The sequence below is a fragment of the Leopardus geoffroyi genome, chromosome C3, assembly GCF_018350155.1.
Source record: "Leopardus geoffroyi isolate Oge1 chromosome C3, O.geoffroyi_Oge1_pat1.0, whole genome shotgun sequence".
In the NCBI taxonomy this organism is placed as follows: domain Eukaryota; kingdom Metazoa; phylum Chordata; class Mammalia; order Carnivora; family Felidae; genus Leopardus; species Leopardus geoffroyi.
This window is the reverse complement of record NC_059338.1, coordinates 79,875,255-79,902,437: the sequence shown is the minus strand read 5'-3', so window position 1 is coordinate 79,902,437 and position 27,183 is coordinate 79,875,255. Positions and strand designations below refer to the sequence as shown.

The 27,183-nt window shown below is 52.2% G+C and overlaps 1 protein-coding gene across 1 annotated transcript in view; it reads right to left on the bottom strand.

Annotated features, from left to right (window-relative positions):
* Positions 1 to 23,674, bottom strand: part of KCNQ3 (potassium voltage-gated channel subfamily Q member 3) — a 319,083-nt gene extending 295,409 nt beyond the window's left edge. The window contains exon 1 of the mRNA XM_045453655.1: positions 22,778 to 23,674. Coding sequence (XP_045309611.1) covers positions 22,778 to 23,160 — 383 coding nt within the window. The 5' untranslated portion in view covers positions 23,161 to 23,674. The remainder of the gene's footprint in view (positions 1 to 22,777) is intronic.
* Positions 23,675 to 27,183: the final 3,509 nt, after the last annotated feature.

Below are 27,183 nucleotides of genomic sequence, written 5' to 3'. Positions count from 1 at the left end.
CGCCGCTCCGCGGCCCCCAGCAACCCCCATTCTCCTTTCTGCCTCTGTGATTTGGACTGTCTGGGCGCCTCATATACGTGGTATCACAAAATATTTGTCCCTTTGTGTCCGGCTTCTTTCATTGGGCACAATGTCCTCAGGTTCGTTCAGGTTGTTGTAGCACGTGTCAGGATTTCCTTCTTTTTTAAGGGTGAATAATATTCCATCGAAGTGCTGTTTCATCACCTCCACCGGAATGGACCAGCAAAGATGAATCACTCCCTTCCTTCCAAGACCAGCTCTCTGCAGTCGGGCCCAGCCGGTACCGAGTTCTTGGGTTCGTCAGGAGGCGGTTCTGCTGTTGCTTCTACCTGCTGCTCCCTGAGCTGGCCCGTGAAACCCCAGGAGGTTAGTCCTCACGCACAACACTGAACTTGGGATGTCTGGAAGTGAAGGTCACGGCCCTCCTCCCCTCCTCCCTCCAAGCTAGAGATACCCGGATCTACCAAGCAAGGCAGAGGGTTCAGGCTCACCTCTGGTCATCCAGCTCATCCCCCTCTAGACACACTCCAGTGAGTCTGTCTGTCTTGGCCAGTCTGTCAGTCAACACACACATGCTACGGGCTGGCCCCAAGCTGGGCCCGGGGCACCCAGGTGAACTTGACACGGGTTCTGCCCGCCTGGAGCTCACAACGCGGCGGAGACAGACAAATGAGTAAATAAATGCGTAACTTAGAACCTGTGGTCACCGCAGCTTTTGACAGGTGCTTCGAAGGATAGGAACACGGCGAGGACAGATGTGGAGGGGCTGAACAGAGAGGCCCCACCCAGAGACTGCGGAAGGCATCTTACACGAGCTGAGGGAGGGTCTCCCAGGCAGAGACAATGGTTAGGAGCAGAGGCCCTTGCCGAGGGGAGGCAGGACCTGATGTGCCCCGGGGAGGCCACCGGGGAGCAGCCTGGCGGAGACGGTGAGAGGGCAAGGGCTGGGTCCCTCCGGCCCGTGAACCTCAGCAAGGGGAGTGGGTTTTGTGCTAAGGTTAGCAGAGCTGAGGGGCTCTGAGCTGCAAGGGTATGATCTAACTCACATGGGAAGAGGACAACCCTGGCTTCACGGTGGGCAATGGAAGGAGGGGGGCCAGGGCAGAAGCCAGAAGCCAAGTCAGGGCATTGTAGGGTTGAGGCCAGAGATGCTGGGCTGCCACAGTCATCAGATGGGGCGCTTTGGGACCAGTGACCATGGTATCCTCAGCTATTATACCAGAGCCTGGGGCTCAGGACCAGGGGCCGTACCCCTGAGGGGCCCTGTAGGCTCATGGAGCCCCCAGCCCCTGGGCTCAGAGGCCAGTCAGCTCTATCCCGGTTCCCTCCAACCCACGGACACCCCCCCTTCCACAAGGCTGGTCCCTAACTGATCAGTCCCCACTGATCTGTTTACCGTCATCTCTGAGCACAGACAACCACTGCCTCAAAACTGGACTAGCATCCACACACAACAGACTCTGGCTGAGTCCCACTAATGGGCCAGGATCGTTTTGAGGAAATGGCAGGAGAGCGGCCCTGGCCCCGACCAGAGCACAGAAGCTTCTCCACAGGCTGCCGAGCTCCTGGTGTGTGTGTGTGTGTGTGTGTGTGTGTAATCCCCACGGAAGTCAGCCGCGTTCAGCTTTCCAACCTCCGCTTTTGATGCCCGCGTTCGGATCTGGGTTTTGTTTGGAACTCAGCTTAGGCGCTGCACGGCCAAGGGGATTAATCGACCGTGTTTGTTAAACACGGACCCCGTGCCCAGCATCATGCCTGGCACTGCTAGTGAAAAGAAAATATATCACGCATGGCTCTGGCCTGCAACAGAGCCACGATCTGGTCGGGGTACTCATGGCAAACCTCGCCAAGGCAGAGATTACTGAAGGCTGGAAGGGGTGCCAGGTCTGCTGGAGCTCGGGGAGAAGGGCCGGGAAGGCGCTCGGAGGGAAAGCAAGGGCTTGTCTTCAGGACCCTCCGAGCTCCCGTCCAGCCCCACAGCGGCCAGCTGTGTGCCGCCGGGTAAGTCACCTAACCTCTCTGGGCCTGCACGTCCTCACGTCCACACGGGGTCACGGTGAGATTAAAATCATGGCCAATGTGCCCGGATCCAGATGTTCTATGAACAACAGCAGTTCCCCCTTGACAGTATTTACCACGTGTCAGCTCTCTTCCAAGCGCTGTATATGCTGACTCGCTTTATTCTCTCAACACTCTGGGAAGGAAACATGGGGACCCCCCATTCTGCAGACGGGGAAGTGGAGACCTAGAGGGATGAAAGAATTGCCCAAAGTCACCTAGCGAGCCAGCGATCACTTTAGCGCCCCCCCCCCTCCCACTGCGCGCGCCGTCCTTCTTCCCCCTTGCACCCATGGAGCGGTGCGTGGAATGGGCTGGAGACGCCAGAGAAACACAGAGGGGACCTGGTCCAGGGTAAAGCGTTAACGTGGCTTTGCACGCCCACGCCCACGGCAGCATCATTCACAGTCCCCAAAACACAGAGGCAACGCAAGTGTCCTGGGGTCACTTAGACACACAACACGGGGTCCCTCCAGACAGTGGAGTATCCTCCAGCCTGAACAAGGAAGGGGATTCTGACACGCCCTTCAACACCAACCCTGAGGACATTATGCTAATGTCCCAAAGGGACAAATACTGTATGACTCCATTCTACGAGGAACCTAGAGTAGTCAAATCCATAGAGACAGAAAGTAGGATGGTGACAGCCAGGATCTGGGGGCGGGGAATGAGGAATGGCGAGTTAGTGTTTAAAGGGGCTGTGGCTTGAACGTCTGTGTCCCCCCACAAGGTGAATGTGATGGTAGCAGGAGGTGAGGCCTCTGGGAGGTCATGAGGGTAGCGCCCTCATCGATGGGATCACTGACTTATTAAAGACACCCCAGAGGGGCGCCTGGGTGGCTCAGTGGGTTACGCGTCCCACTTTGGCTCAGGTCACGATCTCGTGGCTTGTGGGTTTGATCCCCGTATCTGGCTCTGTGCTGACAGCTCAGAGCCTGGAGCCTGCTGCGGATTCTGTGTCTCCCTTGCTCTCTGCCTCCCCTCCGCTCACTCGCACACTCCCTGTCTCTTTCTCTCTCTCTTTTTCACAAAAACAAACATTAAAAAAAAAAAGACACCCCCAGAGAGCACCCTTGTCTTTCCACCACATGGGGACACAACAAGGAGCTGACTGGCTGGGAGCCAGGAAGTGGGCTCTCATCAGCCACCAAATCAGCCAGCACCTTGATCTCGGACTTCCCGGACCCCAGAACCGTGAGACAGAAAGGTTTGTTGTTTAATCCACCCCGCTGATGGGTGTTTGTCATAGCAGCCTTAACGGACTGACATCAGTGAGGGCAGAGTTTCAGTTCTGCAGGATGAAAAAGGTCCTACGGATGGACGGTGGGGACGGCTGCCTGACAAGGTGGGCATACGAATGCCACTGAGCTGTACCCTTATGGTTGAAATGGTGTATTTTACATCACGTGTAGTTTACTAGAACTGAAAAATTCGATATGGGAAAAGAAGGCGGCCCCTCTCCCACTGAGGTGGTCTGCTATGACTCCCTGGACCCTGATTTAGTTTTATTTCTTTTTTCAGCTGGTGTTTTTGGAGCACCTACTGTGTTTTACAGCTAGAATCCTAGAGACCTCGACAAATCATCAGCAGAATAGCAGATACACACAGCCCCGTGGGCGCTGGGCCCAGGGGTCTTTTTCTCCGTGGTTTATATCTATGCAGGCACATAATCCTTGTAACCACCCTTTGAGGTGGGTCCTATGAAACCCCCATTTTATAAATGGAACTGAGAGGCAGAGAAGGGACATGCAGTTTGCCTGAGGTTACAAATCTGGGATTGGACCCCTGCAGCCCAGCTGAGCCCCTCTGTTCCAGTACACCCTCCTCACCGGAAACGCAAGCCACGAGGTCACCCACACACCACCTTCCCATCCCGCTGAAGTGCCCAGGCTTCTGGAATATTGAGCTCCATCACAAGGGGTGGCTCTGTGCCTTGGTGATACCCCAGTAAACGTGCACGGCTCTGCTATTTCCAACGTCAGCATTTCCCGGTGCTATTTTTTTTTTTTTCCAGATGGAAGCAACAAGGTCCCCAGCTTAATTTGTTTCACGCAGTGACACTAATTAATGTTCCAAAAGCTGAGGCTGAGGAATTGAGGTATATGTCTGTGCGTGTGTGCGTGCATGTGTGTGTGTGTGCGCGCTTGGGCGGCATGTGGTTTGTATCCGGGTAACTCATTTTCCCCAACTTTTTTTTTAACGTTTTATTTATTTTTGAGACAGGGAGAGACAGAGCATGAACAGGGGAGGGTCAGAGAGAGGGAGACACAGAATCTGAAACAGGCTCCAGGCTCTGAGCTGTCAGCACAGAGCCCGACACGGGACTCGAACTCACGGACCGTGAGATCATGACCTGAGCCGAAGTCGGCCGCTTAACTGACTGAGCCACCCAGGCGCCCCTCCCCAACTTTTGAAATGATGGATGTGGGGATTTTACCCGAGCCAAACCATTGCAGCTCAAAAAGCAGTTCAGGCTTTCCTGAAGTCGTAAAAACACCATACGAACCCCACAAGCACGATAAATTCTCCAGCTTCCTCCATATATCTTTGCTTCGACTCATCTCTGACAGCGTGAATGCCGGGACTCTGAGGCCAGAGACATCAGCCACAGAGTGACGGCCTTTGGGGGCTAGTGGTTCTCAGCCAAGGGCACTACAGCCCCCATCAGAGCCTCTGGGAAAGCCTGGGAATGGCCTGGTTGATCACACCTGGGGGTTCTAATGGCATCTTGTAGGCAGGGCCCAGGATGCTGAAAATCCTGCGAGTTCCACCATGATGCTCCTGGTTGCTCCACCAAGAAACCCCAAAAAGTATCCAACGACCTCATTTTTCAGGGAAAGAAGGAAAGGCACAGAGACATGGCAGTTTCTTGCCCAAAGGTGCACAGCAATTCCAAGCTTAGAAAAAGCCTGACCCCTCCAGCCACACCTAATTCATCTTACGGCTCAGCTACCCCCGCCCCCCCTGCCCCACCCATCCAGAGTCCCCAGCCGCAGCCACTGGGAAACGGTCACACCTGACTCACCGTCTACCGTTCTCACTTCCAAGGCTCTGCCAACGTTACCCCCTCTGCCCTCAGCCCTAACCCGGACCCTGACACCACTGCATCGTTCTATGCCTAGTTCAAAGGCTGCCTCCTCCAGGAAGCCTGCCAGAGCCCTATCTCAGAACCAGCCCACAGCAGTCTGCCTTTATTTTGTCTTCCAGCCTGTGTGCCAATCTGCCTCTGTATGCGTCACTGGTTACCATTGCCATCAACAGTATGAAACCAGCTGCTTTACAGCCATTATGCCAGCCTATGGCCACGGGTCTGATGGGGCAGGTCCTATTTCACCATTCTACTGATGAAACACTTGAGACTCAGGGAAGATAAGCAACTTTCTGGAGGTCACGCAGACGGCAAAATAAAGATTTGCTCCCACATCGGAAGCACTGACCGAGAGGCCACCCTCGCCCCCCCACGGTCATGTGCACGTCTCACTTCTGTCTGGACAGGGAGGTCTTTAAATTTTTTTTTTTTTTTTAACGTTTATTTATTTTTGGGACAGAGAGAGACAGAGCATGAACGGGGGAGGGGCAGAGAGAGAGGGAGACACAGAATCGGAAACAGGCTCCAGGCTCTGAGCCACCAGCCCAGAGCCTGACGCGGGGCTCGAACTCACGGACCGCGAGATCGTGACCTGGCTGACGTCGGACGCTTAACCGACTGCGCCACCCAGGCGCCCCAGGACAGGGAGGTCTTTAAAGGCAGGAGCTTTGTCAAATCCATCCACCTTTACCTCATGGTGAAGCCTGCATCAATGATGTCAAAGAGCCCAGAACAAGAGCCCTGCTACCCTGTCCCCTGGGCCAGGGTCCATTCACTCCATCGGGCCATCTCTGGCCCAACATGACCTCCCTCCAGGTAGAAGGCGAGTCGGGAACAGGGCCACACAGCGAGAAGTCTCTTCCGGTTTCCCGCTTCCTACTCCACCCCCAACAACCAACTATAGTTAAAACACAAGTAGCTCCGATCAGACAGGGATTAATATCCTGTCTCTTCTTTCTGGCTCAGCAAGTCTGCTTGGGAGGCGGCAACAGCAAGGCCCATCAGGGTGTCCAGGGCTTCCAGAACCATGTCCCGTGCCCTTAACCACTCTGCATGGGAAAGGCAGTGGTGGACGCCCCTCTCCGCAGAGGGCCAGGCCTGGTAGCCATTCGAGCAGAGCCCGAGGACTGACATGACCGGAAGTCACTGATGACAGTGGGCATCTGTTATGGGCTCCCGGTGACAACGTACGGCAGGCATGTTGGTGTCTCCCTGGAAGCCACTCCTCCCCCTGCCCCTCCTAACAGAACCCCGTTTTGCCCAGCCGGATGTGCCGGACCCCAGTGGGTGAATCGGAATGGGTCAGGGCCATTGATGGTGGTTCCCTTGGCCTTTAGCCCATCAGTCCGTGGAAGGGGAGCAGGTGACCCAGTTCTGGTCAGTGATACATGAAGAAACGCGTACTGTCCCCTCCTCCCGTGCCCAAGGAAGCAGTCAGTGGACGCCTGGCTCTGGCGGAACCATCCGGATGATGGCACGTGGGTAGGACCTGAACGCCATCCCACAGCGACATCATCATGGCATGGACACCGGTGAGTACAATGGGGGTGGGGTAAAGAGAAATAGTGAAAACCACCCTGGACTTAAAAGTGCATGACCTGGGTCCAAATTTCAAGTCTTAACGGTGACCCGAGGCAGCCACGACTGCAACCTGGCAAGGCCGAACTTCCATATCTCCCTGCCAGGTTGGAGGGTTCACATGCGTGCAATGCCTCGCTTCAGAGCCCTCCAGTTTCCTTTAAAATCGACTGCCTTCTTTAGAAGAGTTTTCGACTTATGGAAACATTGAGACGATGGCACAGAGAGCTCGCGTATAACATGCACTCAGTTTCCCCCACTACTGACATCTCAGACTAGTCTGGTACGCTTGTGACAACGGACGAGCCAACGCTGATGCGTTCTTGTTAACTGAAGTCAGGACCTTTTTCGGATTTCCTTAGTTTTTACCCGGTGTCCTTTTTCTGTTCCAGAATCACATCCAGTGTGCCACTTTTCATTTAGTTTCCGTGTCTGCACCGGCTCCTCTTGGCTCTGACGGTCTCTGGGTCTTCCCGCGTTTCAGATGACCTTGACCGTTCTGAGGAGCATGCATCGGGTATTCGGTAATGAGACAGGCGTTTTTCTCGGCACCCCTGCTTCCTTACGAAACCTGAGTCAGGCTGCAGAACCCCCTTCTCCACACTCCTCTTAACCCACCCCCAATATCAGTTCCTTCCTTGTAGCAGAATGCAAGTCACGAATTCTAGCAGAATTTCATGTTCAGGGCAACAACTTCCAGGTAGAAATTACGATACCGACTTCAACGTTACTTTTCCTCACGGACATGTTTATCTTGCCAGGACTGCAAAAGAACAGCCATTTATCAGACACTGACCATGAGCCAAAACCAGGTTTTGGACTGTATGACAGTCATTTCTTTTCCTCCTTCCACCAACTAGGGGCACAAGCATGGTCCACGCTACAGAGGAAGAAACAGGTTTAGGCTTAAGCAGTTTGCTCAAGGTTACTCAGCCGAAAACACAGCAGAGCCAGGATTCAAAGCCACCCTGTTACCTGTTTCTGCTTCTATCACTTAAACTGTGCACCTCTTGGGGCTGGCACTGTTCCCCTTTTACCCAGCACTGAGTATCTGGTTGTGCCCGGTGGGACACTAGGCTCTGGGCTGCAGAGAATAGATATTGGCACATAAGAAATGGGCAGTGAGAAGGCCAGCCTTCAACCTCTTTAAATAGCCCAACCCAAGGTTCATCCAAATGTACGTTTCATGGTCTCACTTTCTCTTGCCTCTATTTCAGCACCATTCCTTCAGTGTGAGAATCAATCAGACCCTTGGGTTCTAAATGTGTGACGCAGTCATGGTCTCGGCCGTATGGAGGGAAACGTATAAAAGGAAAAATGGTCTTTAACCCTGCATGTATGTTGAAATCTACTCCTTGCTGATGGCAATCTTCCCTGATTCATTTAAACCATGTTGACAACTTTTCCTGAACCCCCAGGAGACTCGGTAAATGTATACACTAGAGTGGGTACCACGCCACTATATGATTATTTATTTACCTACTCATTCGGGAGCCCAACGAAGGCAGATGTATCGCCTATCGCTAGCACAAAGCCTGGCATTTATAAGGCCTGAAATCAACGTCTGCTGAATAATCCATGAGAGTTCCTTCAGTCCCATGAGCAGATGCTTGGACGCATGTATGTTACTCCTAAAGGATTAAGATTTTCCCAAGAAATATCTTCCCAACCATATAAGGTGTTAAAATCATGGCACAAAAAGAGGAGTTCAAGAAGAAATCTTAACATTCCCTCTAACATTCCAGGATCCTGAAGGTGAAGGTTAATTATTTCCCCCAGGAAGCCACAACGGAGCCAAAGGGTGGAATTCACAGGACCACACTTCACAACCAAGAGCCTCCCATTTTCTCAACAAAAGACATGTTTGTGAGAACAACGGGAATATCTATTTTAATCTTGTTTTTGAAAATGCTAATGCTTCTCACAGTATAAATTAGTAAGATTCTTCATTCTTTGAAAGTATCGCAAAAACCACTCAGAATTATACTGTCGGCAAGACCAAAGTTCTCCATCCTTATTTAAAGTAATTCGCCCTTCCGGGGCACCTGGGTGGCTCAGTAGGTTAAGCGTCCGACTCTCGATTTCGGCTCAGGTCACGATCTCACAGTTCGTGAGTTCGAGCCCTGAATGGGGCTCTACACTGACAGCATGGAGCCTGCTTGAGATTCTCTTTCTCCCTTACTCTCTCTGCCCCTCCGCTGCTCTCTCTCTCTCTCAAAATAAACATTTGAGAAAACTAATTAAGTAACTCTCTCTTTTCATTTCATGAAAATTACTAAACTGTGAACACACAGTAATCTCAACAAGGATATGGCTCCTTCCCCCAAAAGAAAACGCAGACAATGGCCAGATTTCACTGCACATTCGAGAACTCTACAATCCCGGCATATGGTAAGAGCTCAGAAAGGTTAGCTATCACTACATACTGGGCACTGAACTGACCTATTTACATGTACTTTTAATTCAGATTTTTTTCTTCTTGAATGGCTTGTCCTAAATGAAAAATTAATGAGGGAGAAAAAAACACTATAGAATTGCCATGACCCTTAGGCCACAAAGACTTCCTTTACTTAAGAACTACTGAGGAAACACAGAAACACTTGTGAACTTAAGTCACAATATTTCCTTCGCTTAGGAAGGACACGACGCGTGGCAGTCACGGCCGGTCCCCTCCCATACTTCCCCAGAACCCACGGGCAGCACCTGTCAGACATGGCCTTTGATAAATACCTTTGGTGAACAGCCCACACTTCTAAGGGATTTCTCTGAGAGGTAATACCCCGAGCCACGGATGGATGGCGTTTGAGGACAATTCTGCATCGTTCCACACTGCAGTCCGGGGTCCCCGGGGGCTGAGCTTCAAGGGTCCCCATGGTAACCTGCTTGAAAATGCATCCATTGGGGCGCCTGGGGGGCGCAGTCGGTTAAGCGTCCGACTTCAGCCAGGTCACGATCTCGCGGTCCGTGAGTTCGAGCCCCGCGTCGGGCTCTGGGCTGATGGCTCAGAGCCTGGAGCCTGTTTCCGATTCTGTGTCTCCCTCTCTCTCTGCCCCTCCCCCGTTCATGCTCTGTCTCTCTCTGTCCCAAAAATAAATAAACGTTCAAAAAAAAAAAAAAAAAGAAAATGCATCCATGGCCCTTTTCTCCTTCCTGTTGGATTTCCTTGCCTTTCCCCGATTTTACTTATTTCTCTCATTTCTTTCCTTTTTTTTCTTTTTTTTTTTGGATTTCTCTCCTAAATCGTGCATTCTCAACAGGGATGGTATTGCCTCCAAGGGGGCAAAATCAGTTCTTAGGGGAATGGCTGGGGAAAAAAAAAAAATCTTGTTCTTTTTATATAGATATACATACAGTACAGAAAGAAATATGCAGTGTATCTGCAGTATGAAAATGTCATGGGTGGGGGCAATTATGGAAAAAAAGTGTCTTAAAAAACTGCTCACAGAAGAGATCATGAAAGTAAGACTAAATAATCCTGTGTCGAATAAACCACTTGCACTGGGCTCCTTGGCCCCGGGAGCTTCTGGAAGAACACAGGCGAAGGTCCAATGTTAGCACTCTGCTGAGTACTTGGATGAATCACTTCATGTAATCCATTCAACAACCTAGAAGGCAGGGAGCGTTAGGTCCATTTTTATCAGATTGGAGGTAAAGTGACGTTTTGAAAACTACACAGCAAATCAGCCTAAGACCCAGGGTGAGAACTCCGGACCCCTGGTGGCTAAACTCTCAGCCACACCTTAGGACCATCTTGAGTGCTAACCCCAACGTGGCACAGGGAAATGACTCTATAAATGTCAGTTCCTGCTGTTCATGAAAATAAATCAGGTTTCCATGAATGGACTAAGTGGTGGTGCTGTCCCACAGGTGACATCATTTAAAAAAAATTTTTTTAAGTTTATTTATCTTGAGAGAGAGTGCAAGCAATGGAGGGGAAGGGAGAGGGAGAGAGAATCCCAAGCAATCTCCTCACCATCAGCATGGAGCCCGACGCAGGGCTCGAACTCCCGAACCGTGAGATCGCGACCTGAGCCGAAACCAAGAGTCGGATGCTTAAGCAACCGAGCCATCCAGGTGGCCCAGCCATAGGTGACATTATAAACAACCCAAATGGATTATAACATCAGTTACAAGATGATGGTTTTGAAAGCCCCACCTCAATGTTGAGCTCAACGGAAATCAGAGCCTCCTTGACACGACACTTGAGAGGACAGGAGGGTGTGGGGGTGGGGTGGAGAAAAGGTGCTCTGGGCCCTGGGAATTTCAGCAGAGGAGAAACCCTCCTCGGCAAGAGGCCACCTGGAGCCTGTGTATGGACGCCTGATCAGCCTGCCCCCTGGCTCGACTCTTCTGTTCATTTGATCCAGACCCTAAGCCAGTGCAACCCAGAGGAATTCTGTTGTAGCAAAACTGCTCCATTGGTATACAGCTGTTGGAGGGTCAGGAGCAGAAGCGAATGGGAGCCAGCCTTGGAAGAAGGTCTGAGTTCAAGTCTTCCCTTTGCCAGCAGTGTGACTGGAGGCACGTTTCTAACTGCTCTGGGCCTCAGTTTCCTCTTCTCTACAGTTCCTTCCAGCTCTGAAGGCCTCTAGGGTCTATAATTGGCCAAGTGCCTCTCTCAGTGCCGGGTCCATAAATCCCATACATCGCTGTCACATAACTACAGCTGATCAGTTTCACAGGACTTGCTGATTACGAAGGCCTTCTGGTTTCATTTTCTGGACCGACACCAGCAGGTGGAGAAGCATCCATGACTGACACATGTGGGGTGGGCCAAAGCAAAGGCTGGGATTCTAAGAAAGGGTAGGAGGAGGGAGATAAACAGTGTGATAGTGCTAAGTGATTTTCCATTAGTACAGATGGCCCGGACTGGATGAACACATTCCCCTAGCAAAGCGTTCCGAGTCACGTTAGGTAATATTTCATCCCATCCCTTCAAAAAGACACCCGCAAAGGCAGAAATGGGCTTGAACTGCTAAAGCAAGTTTTTTTTAAAGTTTATTTTTTATTTATTTTGAGAGACAGAGAGCAAGTGGCAGGAGGGGCAGAGAGAGAGAGAGAGGAGACAGAGTCCCAAGCAGGTTCCACATTATCAGCGTAGAAGCCAATGCGGGGCTCGAACCCATGAACCGTGAGACCATGACCTGAGCCGAAATCAAGAGCCGGACACCCAACCGACTGAGCCACTCAGGTGCCTCTAAAGCAAGCTGGCAAAGAATCTAAGGGCCAATGGCCCAGAAATGCTCTGTCAGGCTGCCCGCTCCTCAGGAAAGCCAGATTTAGCAATTCGTAAGAAAGGACTTGCTATAAGAGCTATTGTTACTAACACATATAAAGCAGGAATCTCATTAATGTTGCCCAAGGAGGGATATAATAAACTATGAAATGATGCAGGAAACATTGGTTATAATTGATACGCTGGATTTATAGGCCCCCAACTCAACCGTAACACTCTTACAGGGTCCAGGCGATTTTAAAGGTCTCTAGAAGGACAGGAGGATGGAGAAGAGGAGAAGGAGACCCTAGCCCAGGTCTTCAGCATGGAGGGAAGCCCACCACAGGAGGAATCCAAGAACAGCTGATGTACGGGACGCTCTGAGAGCCACACACACCTTTATTCTTCCTCAACTCCGTGCAAGAAGCAATCTTCTTCCTGAATTCCTTCCCACTTTGTTCTCCCAAGAGAACATTTCGAACAAACTCTTCTACTCCTCCGTGGCAGAATGAAAAGTCCCGCCCAACAAGGCCACAGTGTGGATGGCACCTGATGACACCTGAAAACCCGAGGTGGCCTGAAACCTCGGTACTGACATCACCTTGTCACCTGCAAACCTTGTCCTCATCAGTCTCCCCAAAGGTGACCATCTTAGGGAAGCTGACACCCCTGTAGATGTACGGGCTAGGTTAGTACATCTGGTTAGTTAATCTAGTTAATCTAGTCAGTTAGTTAATGGGTTCCTGGTATCGGGTAATGCAGCACAGACAGCAGTGAGGCAAATCCGTGTGTGAGCAGATGCTCCAGACAGAAAGGTCCCAACCATGGGCTCCCCTGATCCTTCTACGGCTTTAAGGAAACACTACCTCCGGGTGTTACATGACCATAGCTTCCAGAATACTCCCACCCGCATCGTCTCAAGGGATTCTCACATCAATCCCATGTGGCAGGTATTTGCAGACTGTGGGACTAGTGAGGTGTCCGAACCACACAGTTAATGCTGTTCTCCTAGTGGCGCATCCAATGTGTTTTTTTTTTTTAAGTTTATGTATTTATTTATTTGCTTTAAGAGAGAGAGAGAGTGCACAAGCGGGGAAGGGGCAGAGAGACAAGGAGAGAGAGAAAATCCCAAGCAGAACTCCACTCCGTCCGCGCAGAGCCTGCTGTGGAGCTCGAACTCATGATCCTTGAGATGGCGACCTGAGCCAAAGTCAAGAGTCAGATGCTTACCCGGCTGAGCCACCCTAGTGCCCCCACCCCAGTGCACTTCTGACAAACCCACACCTGTCTTGGGCCACCCCAAACCAGAACCACATGGCACCATGTCTGCAAGGGGGTCTTAGTCAATCCCCATTCGAAGACCTTTCCCTGGCTTCTCTTCACGTTGCCCCATTTGAAAGAGACGCGACAAATTTTGTTTTCATTCTGTCAACACTTGAAGACGCAGACAAAATAGAGAGCGCGGGGCCTCTTGATTCTTTGGAAAATACCGCAGGATCCCGGCTGATCTATGAAACTTTTAAACGCCAAGGGAATTATTTTTCACGAACACCAAGTTGAAAGGGGGAGCTTCCTAACCATGCAAGAATAAGAAGGTAGTATTCAAGTGTTTTTTATTATTACTTTAATATGAAATTTATCGTGAAATTGGTTTCCATACAACACCCAGGGCTCATCCCAACAGGTGCCCTCCTCAATACCCATCACCCACCCCCCCATCAACCCTCAGTTTGTTCTCAGTTTTTAAGAGTCTCTTATGGTTTGGCTCCCTCCCTCTCTTTTTTTTTTTTCCTTTCCCTCCCCCACGGTCTTCTGTTAAGTTTCTCAGGATCCACATAAGAGTGAAAACATATGGTATCTGTCTTTCTCTGTATCACTTATTTCACTTAGCAATGTTTATAGCAGCACTTTCAACAACAGCCAAACTATGGAAAGAGCCTCAATGTCCATCAACTGACGAATGGATAAAGAAGTTGTGGTCTGTATACACAATGGAACACTACTTGGCAATGAGAAAGAAGGAAATCTGGCCTTTTGTGGCCACGTGGACGGAACTGGTAGTATTCAAGTTAACTGCATGTAGCTTTTGGTTCTTCAAGCAGGAAAGGAAACTTAGTCCTCAGCTGGATACACAGGAGGACCTTCCTCTTCTCTCCAGCCCCGTAAACCTCCTTTGGAGAAAGCTCCCTTCACCCAACACAGGAGGCTCAACAGAGCGCGGCCTTCGTGCATGACTGGTTCCTCATCTGCATTCTCTCGCTGCATTGCTAGACTACCAAATTTAGTTGCTCAGGTCCCTCTTTCCAGAGGAGAATTATGGCTCATCTGCCTCCAGCGTGGCACCTGAATCAGCATGTGTGGTCTTGAAACGAATGACTTTAGCACGCCACGTTGCACCCCTGCGCTGTGTGTGTGTCATTACCCGGGCACAAGCCCCAGGTGGAGAGAAACGTGAGGCACGTTCTTTACAGCATCCAGGAATCTAAGAGAGCCTGTCCAGCTTGGCCAACGGTTTTCAGGCCTGGCTTCATCTGGAATCACCTAAGGACCATGCCTGGATCCCCAGAGACCAACAGTATCAATTTCTGGGGTGGGGCCTGGTTCTGTATTCATGTATGTGCTCTGTGCTGTTTGTGCAAGTTCAGTGTTTTTTAGAAAAAAAAAAATTTTTTTAAGTTTTTATTTCCTTATTTTGAGAGAGACAGAGACAGCGCGAGTGGTGGGGAGGGGCAGAGGGAGAGAGGGAGACAGAATCCCAAGCAGGCTCCGCACGGCCAGCACAGAGCCGGATGCGGGGCTCGAACCCACGAACCGTGAGATCATGACCTGAGCCAAAATCAGGAGTTGGACGCTTAACTGACTGAGCCACCCAAGGGCCCTTTAAAAAAAAAAAAAAGTATTTTTAACTATTTATTTTTTAAATTTAACTTAAAAAGTTAAGAGGAGTATAATACCCACATATACTCTCTTCACCGTGATTTTCCATCTGTTAACATTTTTGCCTCACGTGCCTTCCTCTCTCTTCCTATCTGTGTGTATTTTGTACACGTAAGTATGCTTGCATATAGTCTGTATGTGTGCTGAACATTTGAACATACGTTGAGATATTGCGACACTTCACCACTAAAGACCGCACCGTGCAGCTTGTGTAAAAAAAAAGAAAAATAGAACATTCACCTACATAGCCATGATGGAATTACCACACTCAAGAAATTAAATTTTGACATAGTGATGTTATCTAATATGGAGCCCATGTTCAAATTTTCTTAACTGTCCCTATAACCACACCCTTTATTATTATTTATTTTTCCCATCTGGGGTCCAATGAAGAATCATGAATTTCATTTGCGTTTCTTCCAATTGCTTTAATTCCATTTGCTTTACTGCGATGTAATTGGCGTGTAACATCAGTAAGTTTAAGACGCACCATGTGATTTGCGATACATATGTTTTAGGAAATGACTGCCACAGCAGGTTCATTAACATATCTAACACGTCATGTTGTTACCTCTGTGTGTTTATGTGTGCGTGTGATGAGGACTTCTGAGATCTACTCTCTCGGCAACTTTCAAATATATAATACAGTATTAACTATAGTCACCACGCTGTCCCGTAGGTGCCCAGAACTTACTCATCTTACAAACAGAAGTCTGTACCTTTTGATTATCTTCACCCATTTCCCCCCAACTCCTAGCCACTGGCGACCATCAATGCGATCTGTTTCTAAGTTCAGTTTTTTAAGATTCCACATATAAGTATTTGCCTTTCTCTGCCTGACTTAGTTCTCTTAACACAGGGCCCTCAAGGCTCATCCATGTGTTGCAAATGGTATGGTCTCCTTTTTTATGGCTGAACAGTATTCCATTGTGCATACTTACCACATTTTCTTTATCCATTCACCCACCCATTGGACGCGAAGACTGTTCCCTTGTCTTGACTGTTATAAATAATACTGCAATGTCCATAGAGGTTCACATTCTTTATTTTTTTTGTAATATTTATTTTTGAGAGAGAGAGAAAGACAGAGTGTGAGCCAGGGAGCGGGGGGCAGAGAGAGAGGGAGACACAGAATCCGAAGCAGGCTCCAGGTTCTGAGCTGTCAGCACAGAGCCCGACGCAGGGCTCGAACTCACAGACTGCGAGATCGTGACCTGAGCCAAAGTCGGACGCTCAACTGACCAAGCCACCCAGGCGCCCCTCAGCTCCTTTAACCGAGACAGGTCTCTTTGTTTTTACATCAGGGACCTTTGGAAGAGTCCGTGCCAGACAAATTGCAAGACTTTGCACAATGTGAATTTGTTTATTATTTCTTCATGATTGGACTCCGGTCATTTTAGGCCCCACGGCAGGTATGTTGTTCATTTCCACTGTATTATTCGGGAGGAGAGTAGAGTCCGTTTGATTCACAAATTGATGACCGGTTTGAGAAAAGTCTGCCAGGTTTTTCTTAAGGTACCTTCTCGCCTAGGTGGGTCACATGTATGTCAAAGTTTGAAAAGCCTTGTGCCTCAGTGTGTAGTCTGCAGACCAGCCACACTGCCTTCCCCTAGGAACTTTTTTTTTTTTTAAAGGAAGCCCTACGCCCAATGGGGTGCTCGAACTCACGGACACGGAGATCAAGAGTCATATGCTCTACCGACTAAGCTGGCCAAGCGCCCCTTCCTTGGGGACTTTTCAGAAACACAGCCGTACAAGGCGCCTCTCCCAGGAAGGCAGAGTTTCAGTCTCTCCCTGTTACCTGTCTTCCGCATCGTCTTCCGTTGGGGACAACAGTGACACGGTGCAGACAGCCCTGTGACCCAGGCGGGACACTCCTGCGGGATCCCCGTTCTGCCGCTCAGGTCGCTCCAAGAGTCTGAGCAAAACATGCAGGTTCTCAGAACCTGTTTCCACCTGTAAAGGGGAGACCCCGTAGTCTCCCTTCCAGTGCTGAGGCCACCTGACGTGAGCCGGGCTCCTGGACAGTGAGACACCGGGCACCTGCGGTCACAGGCCCGCCCAGCACACGGCCTCATGGGGGCCCAGAGACCTGACACTGAGGGCTGTTGCAGTCAACCCCTTCCTCGACGTCTTCATTCGACTCCGGTGGTTGGTATCATAAAAAAGTAGCATAAAAAAAGGAAAGGCAGAAGGAAGGCAAGGCATTCAGAAAACCACAAGAAAATAACATGAGGTTATTAGAGAGGGGAGAGGGGCGAGGGGCGTGGATCCTATGAGGGGGGCCAGGGGAAGGCAGATTGAACGCGACTGAGAGCGGGAGCAAAAAAGGAAACAATGTTTACTGAGTATCTGCAGTGCGTTGGAGGAGGTCACCGAGAGGACGTGACCGCCGGGTGACCCGTGAGCTGGACCTCACCGCCTCCCTCGACCTTGGAATGTGCGCACTGTCCACGGTTCCCACAGTGGGAGCTGAGCCAAAGACGCAGCCTTGAGAGTAAGGTGTTGCTCAGACGGCTGTACTGCGTATGGGACTGAATCCCATTAAGGACTCTCTGAAAACCTTTAAGATTCTGGAGGGCGGGTGGGGAGATCTGCTCAGCTTCCAGCACCCACAAGCCTCACAGATAAGTTCCCTTGCTTATTAAACCTGCCGGCCTATGGATCTGGAGTGGCCCGCCTCTCTCTTTGGTCTCTCCCTGCCCTCTGCACACAGGGCCAGTCTCAGATTTAACCCGGGAACGCCCAAGGTTGCAAACCAGCACAGCGTCATGTTTAGGTGTTATATATCATCACCTCAACTGAATGTCAACCCTGGGAGGTTCGCATGATTCTCTCCGGATCAGAAACAAAGAAACTGCAATCCAGGAAAGTGAGCAAACTGCCCCAGGTCCCACAGCTAGGAAATGGCAGAGTTGCATTACACCCAGGTCTGACTCCATGGGGGCGCCTGGGTGGCTCCATGGGTTAAACGTCCGACTTCGGCTCAGGTCATGATGTCACAGTCCATGGGTTCAAGCCCCGCGTCGGGCTCTGTGCCGACAGCTCGGAGCCTGGAGCCTGCTTCGGATTCTGTGTCTCCCTCTCGCTCTGCCCCATCCCCACTCATGCTCTGTCTCTCTCTGTCTTAGAAATAAATTTGAAAAAATTAAAAAAAAAAACAAAACTAAAAAAAACTCAGATCTGACTCCAAAGACCAGGCTCTCACAACCCAAGAAAGGATGACCCAATGATAGCACGCCTCATGCCTTTCAGGATGGCTATGATCAAAACAAAACAAAACAAAACAAAAAAAACAGAGAAACAAATGCTGGTGAGGATGAGGAGAAACTTCAGGCCTAGCACACTGTTGGTGGAAACATAAACTGGTGCCACCACTGTGGAAAACAATATGGAGGTCCCGCAAAAATGAAAAACAGTACAACCCTACGACCCAGCCATCCCACCTCCGAATCGTTATCCAGAAGAATTGAAATTAGGGTCTCAGAGGGGTATTAGCACTTCCATGTTTACTGAAATACTATTCACAACAGGCCAAGACGTAGAAAGGAACTAAATGTCCATCGACAGATGAATGGATAAAGAACCCGGACAATAAATTCCATATTAAATTTGACAATAAATTTGACAACAAATGTCATATTAAAAAAAAAAAAAAGTACCTGGAATCCTGATCGGCTTTTAAAAAGAGGGATCTTTAGTCAACATGCTGATAAGTCCACCAGCCGGGCTTTTCCTTTCCAGAGCAGCTGCTGGGTCCTCGGGCCCCACCTCTCATGATGTCCCAGGGCTCAGCCCACCTCAGGGTTAAGGTTAGGTTTAGGGTTGAGGTTAGGGCTGGGGAATGCAAACAGGGGGTATTTCTTGTGACCATTTTGTCCTCGCTCTGTCAACGGGTGAGCGAGTGATCATACCCGGCTGGCTGCAGGGGGTGGTGAGGGCAGCAGAAAGCGAGTGCAGTGTCAATCCAGCAAGATGAAGCCAGCATCTCTACACTGACAGGCTAGGAAGGGGGAGTCCCCGGAAGGTGCCAGAACAAACAGTGGTGTGTGCTTTTTTTTTTTTTTTTTAGGCTTATTCATTTTTCAGAGACAGAGTGTGAGCGGGGGAGGGGCGGAGAGAGAGGAAGACACAGAATCGGAAACGGGCTCCAGGCTCCGAGCTGTCGGCACAGAGCCCGACGCGGGGCTTGAACCCACGGACCGAGACATCATGACCCGAGCTGAAGTCGGATACTTAACCGACTGAGCCACCCGGGCGCCCCGGTATGTGCTTTTAGGGAGACCTTATTCATAATCAACCGATGAATCCTGAGGGCCTGACGTTGGGCTAATTTCACTCAGATGACAGCAGAGTGTCGTCATCCCCAACGTGCAGGTCGTGCGAAGTCACAGAGACTTCAGTCAGTCCGGACGGGAGCTCCAAGTCCAGCACTTTCTCTGCAACAGCAGAATCCTTTTCAGGCTCGGGATGCAGAGAAGGGACGGGCCACACTGGGGTCAAAGCCTGGTCTCCCACCCTTTCCCCCTCCTCCCCTCAGTCCATTTTAAGACTCCTGCGAGCTATTCTTATCACTAACGTCCTATAATGTTGATTGTGCCTATGTGTTGTGGTGACAATGGTGGTGACGGCAGGAAAGCCGTACAGAGCACAGTTTGGGTTCACCCGAGAGTATTCTTCCGCTCACCCGTATACTAAATCCTCACCGAGTAACCACCACGGACCCCGCAGCCCGCGGGAAACTGAGAACGAAGCCAGAGAACGCCACGGCCCAACTCTCGAGTAGCTCTCAGTTCAACGGCAGAGACGAGCAAGCAAGATCAACCCAATGCAATGTGCAAAATCCCAAAGCTGGGGGCACTGCAGAGGAGGGCAATTCTAGCTCAACATGGGGTGGGGACGGCCGGGTCGGCCGAAAGCTTCCCGGAGGAAACGACACCAGAGCTGGGCCATGGGTGAAAGTGAGTAGCCAGGAGAAAACAGGGATGGTCATTTAAGGCAAAGGGAGAAGACTGGGGGTGAGGGTCTTTGGTTTCCGCATCTGCTGTATCCTCTCTATTTAGGACAGAAGGGAGGGAAGTGCATCTCACAGAACTGGTTCATTTAAAATATAAAGAAAAGCTTGTGCTAGCGTGTGAACCCGTGGTCAGCCCAATTTCCTGGCCCCCCTCATGCCATTAGCTACAGCCCAGAACAGGATAATGGATGCTTCGGAGCACGAATTTCAGTGCCTTGCAAAACCCTGAATCATCAATGAAAAGTTCAATTTGTTCACTTGACTGCACTTCCTTCTGAGCTGGAGGAGGGGCGTACGATGCACCCACTAACTAGGTATGCGATTCCCGGTCCATCAGAGCCTGCATTCCCACCAGCACCTTAGCCCCCCTCCATGTTCTCCTGCCACTGTGCTTCCTGGGTTCTGACTGGCCCATTTTGATTCCAAATTCCATTTCGAGCCATTGCCAGCCGGAGCCAGCAAGTGAAGGCAGAGGCGTTCCTAAGAGCCCTGGGTTACCAATGGGGTGAGGGGCACCCAGGGATGCCTAGTGAAATACCCAGAGCCCCCAACTTGTTGGCAGAGGGTCAGAACTGGGATCCAGGCTCCCAAAACAGGAGTTGATTCACTGCATTCGGATGTGAGCATCCAGAGCAGTAGCTGTGTGATCCTGGACAAGTGGTCCCATTGAAGTATTCTCACTCTCATCTATAAAGCGTAGATAGTAATTCCCACCTCATAAGATCCTGGAGAGAGTTCAAAGAAATAAATGATCTGCATGTCTGAAAGCATCTGGTTGGGCATTCACCTCTTCCTCATCCCACACTGTCAGATTTTCCTGGCCTTCTCGGGGAAACTGAGGCTACAGGCTTTGGCAGTCTCAAACCTGCTTCCGCGTGATGGAATAATTTGAAAGAAGGATAAAATCGAGACTCTGTCAGTAACAGGCCTTAGCTATGCCTCCTCCAGGCTGAACAAGGCAGCGCAGGGGTGCTAGCTGAGAATGGTGGGAGGAGAAGAAAGAAAGAGGTACCCCACAAGCTGCCGTGGGACCCCAGGGTTGGAAGTCAGCCAATAAATGGTGAGCGCCACTTACATGCAAAAGGCAGGTCGAGTCTGGGTAGGTATGTTTGTGTGCATTCAAATCATTGTAGTGCCTTTTTTCGTTATCACATTCCAGTATTAATTTAACTAATTAGCCAATTTAACTGAACCCCCTTCAGTTCAGTTTAACTAAATACAGTGCTAGAAACAGAAATGAATGTATTTTCAGTCGCTTTTTACCACCTGAAGAAAGCAAGTAGAAGATTCTGGTAACCCTTCTCTCCAGCCACTAACACCTGCAAATTCATGCAGAAGTGGATGCTGGAGTCTGGACCATCCAAAATCCATGTTCTTGGCCGGATGCCCCCCCTCCCTCCTGCCAGCTCCTCCTGGCCGGATGCCCCCCTCCCTCCTGCCAGTTTCAGGGAGGCATCCTCTCCAGGCTTCTGCAACCTCTCCAAAGAAACCTGTTGCCAAGTCTGAGGTCCTGTGCAGACGCCCCCACCTGGTGGCCAAATCTGGAAAAGCAATTCAACCGAGGATGATTGGCAGGTAGCAACTCCAAGGCTCCCTGAACTCCCTGGGACCACATCCCTCAAGGGTCAAATGCAGGAGGACACAGAGGAATATCCACCACTGAAGGCACAGGAGGGGCCAAAGTTATGACCAATTCTCCGCGAAAATGCTGGTAACGTACAGCTTCCCAAGAAGCAGCCATCAGAATGACTAAGCCACAGACAGGAGGCAAGGGGTAACTGGAAATGCCCTGCCAGCCTGGGGTGTGCGGACAGTTCTGATTTCCTCTCTTGGGTGGAAAGTCACCATTTACATCCTCTCTCTCTCTCCCCAAGTATAAGATCTTCTGTCCCAAGTGTCAGGTGCAGAAGGGAGTTCCATCTTCCTTCTCCGGCAACGCATTTTCATCCTGACTAGCAAGGAGGCTCTTTCTAGGGGAAGGGTGCCTCGGGTCAAACCTCCAGCCCAGGCCCCTTCCCATGGCCCGCACCCCTGTCCAGCCAAGGCCAGGCTAGGGGAAGCAGCTGAGGTGGAGGGAATATCAGGGCCAAATCATGCAGGTATTCAGCCAAAATAAATTGCGGCCCTCATCTCTTGGCACCGTTAAGCCCCAGCTCTCCAGGTTCGATCCTGAGATATTCTCATTCTCTCGTACTCTCGCTCTCGTGTTCATTAACTTCCGTAAAAATAACCCAAAGACACACATTTTGACCAGTCCCAGCTCCCAGTTAGAGCAACACCAGGTTCTATACCAGGATGGAGCCCTAGGAAGGGCAGCACAAGCAAGCAACTGATACCCGCGCTCATGCCCACGCACGCACACGCGCGCGCACACACACACACACACACACACACCCCACTATGGGCAGTGTTCCACTCCCATCCCCAACTCCAAGATGCATCATCTAAACTCCGTAGCGATCCCAGGAGAAGGGACCCACCCCAAGCAGAAACAGAGCATAGGGGAGGATCCGCTTTATGCTGTTCAACCTCCACGTTAATTGGAAAAACCACATCATTCTTTTAAGCTTCCATACCAACATCCGGAGAAGGTGCCATAAATGCGCACCCGCGCGCCCACAGACATGCCAATCCAAGCTCCAAATTAGCTGGGTAATCACGCTTGCATCTTTCAAGCCCTGGTGTCCAACACCCAGAGAGTGGCTCACAGACACACGGACACGCACAGCGGAGAAACACTGAGGACAGACCGGTGTTCCCCCTCGGCAGACGGGCGCCCCTGGGCTTTGAAGCCCCGGAGCCCTCTCGGCTCCGGCCCCCGCCCCCGGGCCCAACCTGCGCCGCCGAGCGGCTGGGTACTCACACGAGCGCGTGGTAGAGCAGCGCCCAGCCCCGCGGTCTCTCGAGGGCGTCGTAGATCAAAGTTTGGATGCGTCGGTACTTGGCGTTGTTCCTCTTGACCGGGCGGCTCAGGGGGGTCTTGGCCAGGAGCCCGATGCCCTGCGGGGTCCTCCGCAGCCCCTCGTCGCGGCCGCCGCCCTCCAGCAGCAGGGTCCCGTCTTTGTCGGCTCCGGCCCCGAGCGCCAAGGTGACTTGCTCCACGTCGCCGGGCGCCAGCCCCACTTTCCGCTCCTCGTCGCCGGCCGCCGCCGCGTCCCCTCCGGCCGGGTTAGCGGCCCCGCCGCCGCCGCCCCCGTCGCCGCCGCCGCCAGCCGCCCCCGCCGCCCTGCGCGCCTTGAGCCCCATCTGCCTCGCCCCCGCCGGCCGCTTCGCCTTCTCCGCTGCTGCTCCGGGAAGAAGGGGCGCTCGGGGTGCGTGGATGAGGCGGCGGCGGCGGCTGCAAGCCCGGGAACTCCAATGCCATGATCCGCGCGCCGCTCCCCACCCACCCGCCCCTCCAAAAGCAAGCAACGGCGGGCCCCCCGGGGGGCTGGGGAGGCCGGGCAGCGGGAAGGGGGTCACATCCCGCGCGGGTCAGCCGCGGGACCCCGAGGGGCGCGGGCCGGGCACTGCGGGCAGCGGGCGAGGGCTCGCGAGGCTGGCGCGGAGGCGCTAGGGCGCGCGGCGGCGGGAGCCTGGCACCGGCGCTCCGGGGCGGCGGCGGCGGCGGCGGCACCCGGGCCGGCGAGCCCGAGACAGCATCGCAGTTTATTTACAAGCCCGGTGCCAACCGCCCGCCCGCCCGCCAGCCACACGCGCCGCCGCCGCCTCCGCCCTCCCCCGCGCTCCCCCCGCCGCGCCCCTCCCCGCCCGCTCCAGCCTCAGCCCCGCAGCCGCCGCCGCGAGCCAGCGCGCCGCGGGCCGAGCGCACGCCGCGCCCCCCCCCCTCCCTCCCTCCCTCCCTCGCCGGGGTGGGGCCCCATTGTCCCGCCCCGTCGCGGCGGGAGGCCCCCGCGGGGCCCCGCCTCCCCCTCCCGCCGCCCCCCACCCCTGCGCGTCCTGCGGGCCCTTGCGGACCCGTCTGCGCTGCGGTCGCCCGCGCGGGGCTGCCCGCGCTCCCCGGGGCGTTGGGGCTTTCCCCGGGGCGGGGCGCGGGGGCCAAGAGGGGAAGGGGAGGCGGGCCCGGGGTGCCGGGCGTGGGGCGGGGGGATTCGTCGGTCGGCCTGCGGCATCGGCAGCTTTACCTTTTCCTTTCGCCTCCCAGTCCTGCCGCTTGGCTTTGGAAGTAACATCCAAGTTGCAGGGTTGGCCGAGGCCCAGCGCGGCGCGAGCCCACCGACCCTGGGCGGCGCCCTGTTTGGTTTCTGGTTCATGGTGGCTACTGCTGCCCTCACCTCCCTTGGCCCTTGGCCCTTGGCCCTTGACCGCTCGGTGGAGCAGAGGGTTGAAGAGAGAACTCGTGGAATTGGCTTGGCTCCTAACGTGGGCTCCAGCAAGGCATTCCCTCTCTTGCCCGAGTCTCTGTTCATTCATTCAGTTACAAAACCCCAAGGGAGGGAGCTTCCACTGAGAGGGGCCATGTTCTCCCACCGGGACACAGCAGATCCCTGCGCTCCAAGAGTGCATTCTAGAAAGGTGGAAGACAGTACCGGAAAACAAACACAGTGTGATTTCCAGTAGCGGCCAGTGCTATGAGGAAACAAATTAGCCTGCTGTGTTAGAAGTGGGAAGCTTCCTTACATTGGCTGGTCATGGAAGGCCTCATTGTGAGGTGACATTTTGAGGTGAGACCCAAGTGGCAATCAGGGGCAACTAAGGAAATGTCAGGAAGAGCCTTCCAGGCAGCAGAACCCCAAGTGCCTAGGTGTGGCTGGAGCGCAGTGAGTGCAGGGGAGAGCAGAGGGAGATGAGGCCACTGTTGGGCGGGGACTAGATCTTGTTAAGTCACTGGCAGAGGACAGTGAGGGTCCAGCACTTTGAACATAACTCCCCGCTCACTCCCTCCCACAGGGCCACCGCTTTCATTCCTGCTGTCCCCTGGTACCTGGTGCAAGGCCTTCCCACTCTCTCCAGGCTCCCTGGCTGGCTTGGACAGGGTGGGGAGGGGAGGAGCGGAGAGCAAGGCCAAGTCAAGGAGCTATCCCTAGTGCATAAGAGAAGAGCCATCCGAAGGCCTGCAAAGGACTGCCAGCTCTGGATTGCCTGAGAGAGTTTGCCAAGGAGAAAAAGAGAGAGAAGGGGAGGAGCCAGGAGGAGAGGGGATGGGGGAGGGGACAGGTATGGAGAGAAAAGATGGGCAGGAGACAGAGAGGGGATGGGGAGGAGGTGGGGGAGGGTGGGGAGGGGAGGGGGTGAGCAGGGGGTGGGAGGGAGAGGGGTGGAGGTGGGGAAGGGGTGGGGAAAGGAGAGGGGAGGAGGTGAGCAGGGGAGAGGGGAGGGGAGAGGGAAGGGGTAGGCAGAAGAGAGGGGAGGGGTGGAGAGGGGTGGGGAGGGGAGAGGAAGTGTGGGTGCGGGCATAAGGAAAGAAGGTAGAGATCTGTATGAATGAATGCCAGAGGGGAGAACCTTAGAAATCTCGGAACCAATAAGGGTAGCTTTAAGAAAGGAGTTAAACTGTACACAGGCTGAAATCATTCAACAGTGTTGTATTGGCACAAACAAATAAACCGCTTAATGCCACAGAAGAGTTTGCCCAGAAAGTGACTCTCATATGGAAACCTAATGGAAAATAAGAGCCACGACCCGACTGAGAACGATCATCCGTGGGTCACTGGGCTGCGGGACGGACTTGGCACAGACCGGGTGGACTGGCTGATGGAAATGTGACCGCGCACAATGGGACCCCCACACACGTTTAGGAAGAGACTGATGCTCAGCAAGGAGCCGGGGGCTGGTCAGGAACCAGTCAGTGGAAACTGGAAGGAGGAAAAGTGCAGAGAAAGGGAGGAGCCTAAAAGAGAGGCGCTCCAAAGGGAAGCTCAGCCACCCGTGCTCATCCCCCACCCACCAGTGTCTGCACCAGCTTCCCATCCCAGTGCAATCCGGATGCCTAGGGAACAGTTCTGTCTGCATGTGGGAGCACCTGCCTTCTCTAAAGTTGCCCTCAACCCCGTCCTGTTTTGTTACCTTTATCACGGCCTAAAAGGATCCTGTTTGCATTTTGTTTACTTGGTCACTATTATCTCACCAGGCGGGAGCGGGGCCTCAAGAGTCCTACCCTTGAAGCCTAGAAGGATGTCTGGTGTGCTGTAGGCTCATGAACCAGTGATGAATACTGAATGCGGAAGGTAAAGCCCCAGAACAATGCCTGGCTCACAAGCGGTTGCTGTGTGTTTGTGTATGAGATTTTGGGTTTTGCCTTTTACTGATGTGAAAGTCTTTATTCTTAGAGTCTTAATATTCACCGTGACTTAAGGAACAAGGTGACAAAAACATTGTGACAGAACTTAAAACACAAAGACTCTCCAGATAAGCACAAAAGGAGACTAGTCAAGGACCCCGTAGAAAGAAGACGTCGTTACGGTGCAATTAGTCAAAAGTTCAGATTTTCAGAATCACAATTTGGATCCTTGGGCCCATGAAGACACTTCTATGTTGATGAGAGCCCCAGACTGTCAAATATTAATGTTTTGTTTTTTGTTTTTTTTTTTTTTTTATATATATTTAATGTTTGTTTATTTCTGAGGCAGAAAGAGACAGAGCATGAGTGGGGGAGGGGCAGAGAGAACGGGAGACACAGAATCTGAAGCAGGCTCCAGGCTCTGAGCTGTCAGCACAGAGCCCGACGCGGGGCTCGAACTCACAAACTGTGAGATCATGACCTGAGCCGAAGTCGGTCGCTCAACCGACTGAGCCATCCAGGTGCCCCAATATTAATGTTTTAAGATCAAGTGCAGGGGCTGTGTTCGTGCCTCCCATAAAGCATGAGGTAAAGTCAATATCAAATTCATAACCCTGATCCACTTAAATCCGGTGATAGGGAAACTGCCATGTAGTTTGGAAATTGATTTGCTCAATGGTTTTATAATCCAGTGTGGTGTTGTTCAGGTAGGAGGTTTGGAAATGTCACGAAAAACAGGATGCACTCACAGTGTCGTCTGGGGGACTATGTAATCTCAACAGCCTCTAGCATGGATTCCAGCTAACCACAATCAAATGACTATATTCCATTGAAAGGAATCTTCTTTGAGGCTTAAAGTCCCTGAGAGCCCCAGGTACCAGCTGGGTGTGGCTACCAGGACAGAGCTCAGGAACACAGAATCCAGAAAGGCAGGCTGGGGGCCATGGTACAAACAAGGCATTCCGCTGGCGGTTTTTCGTCCCAGTTGTGCATGACCTCAGTGTGTGACCTTGAAAACCCGACCAATTCCTAGTCTTCAGATTTGCCAA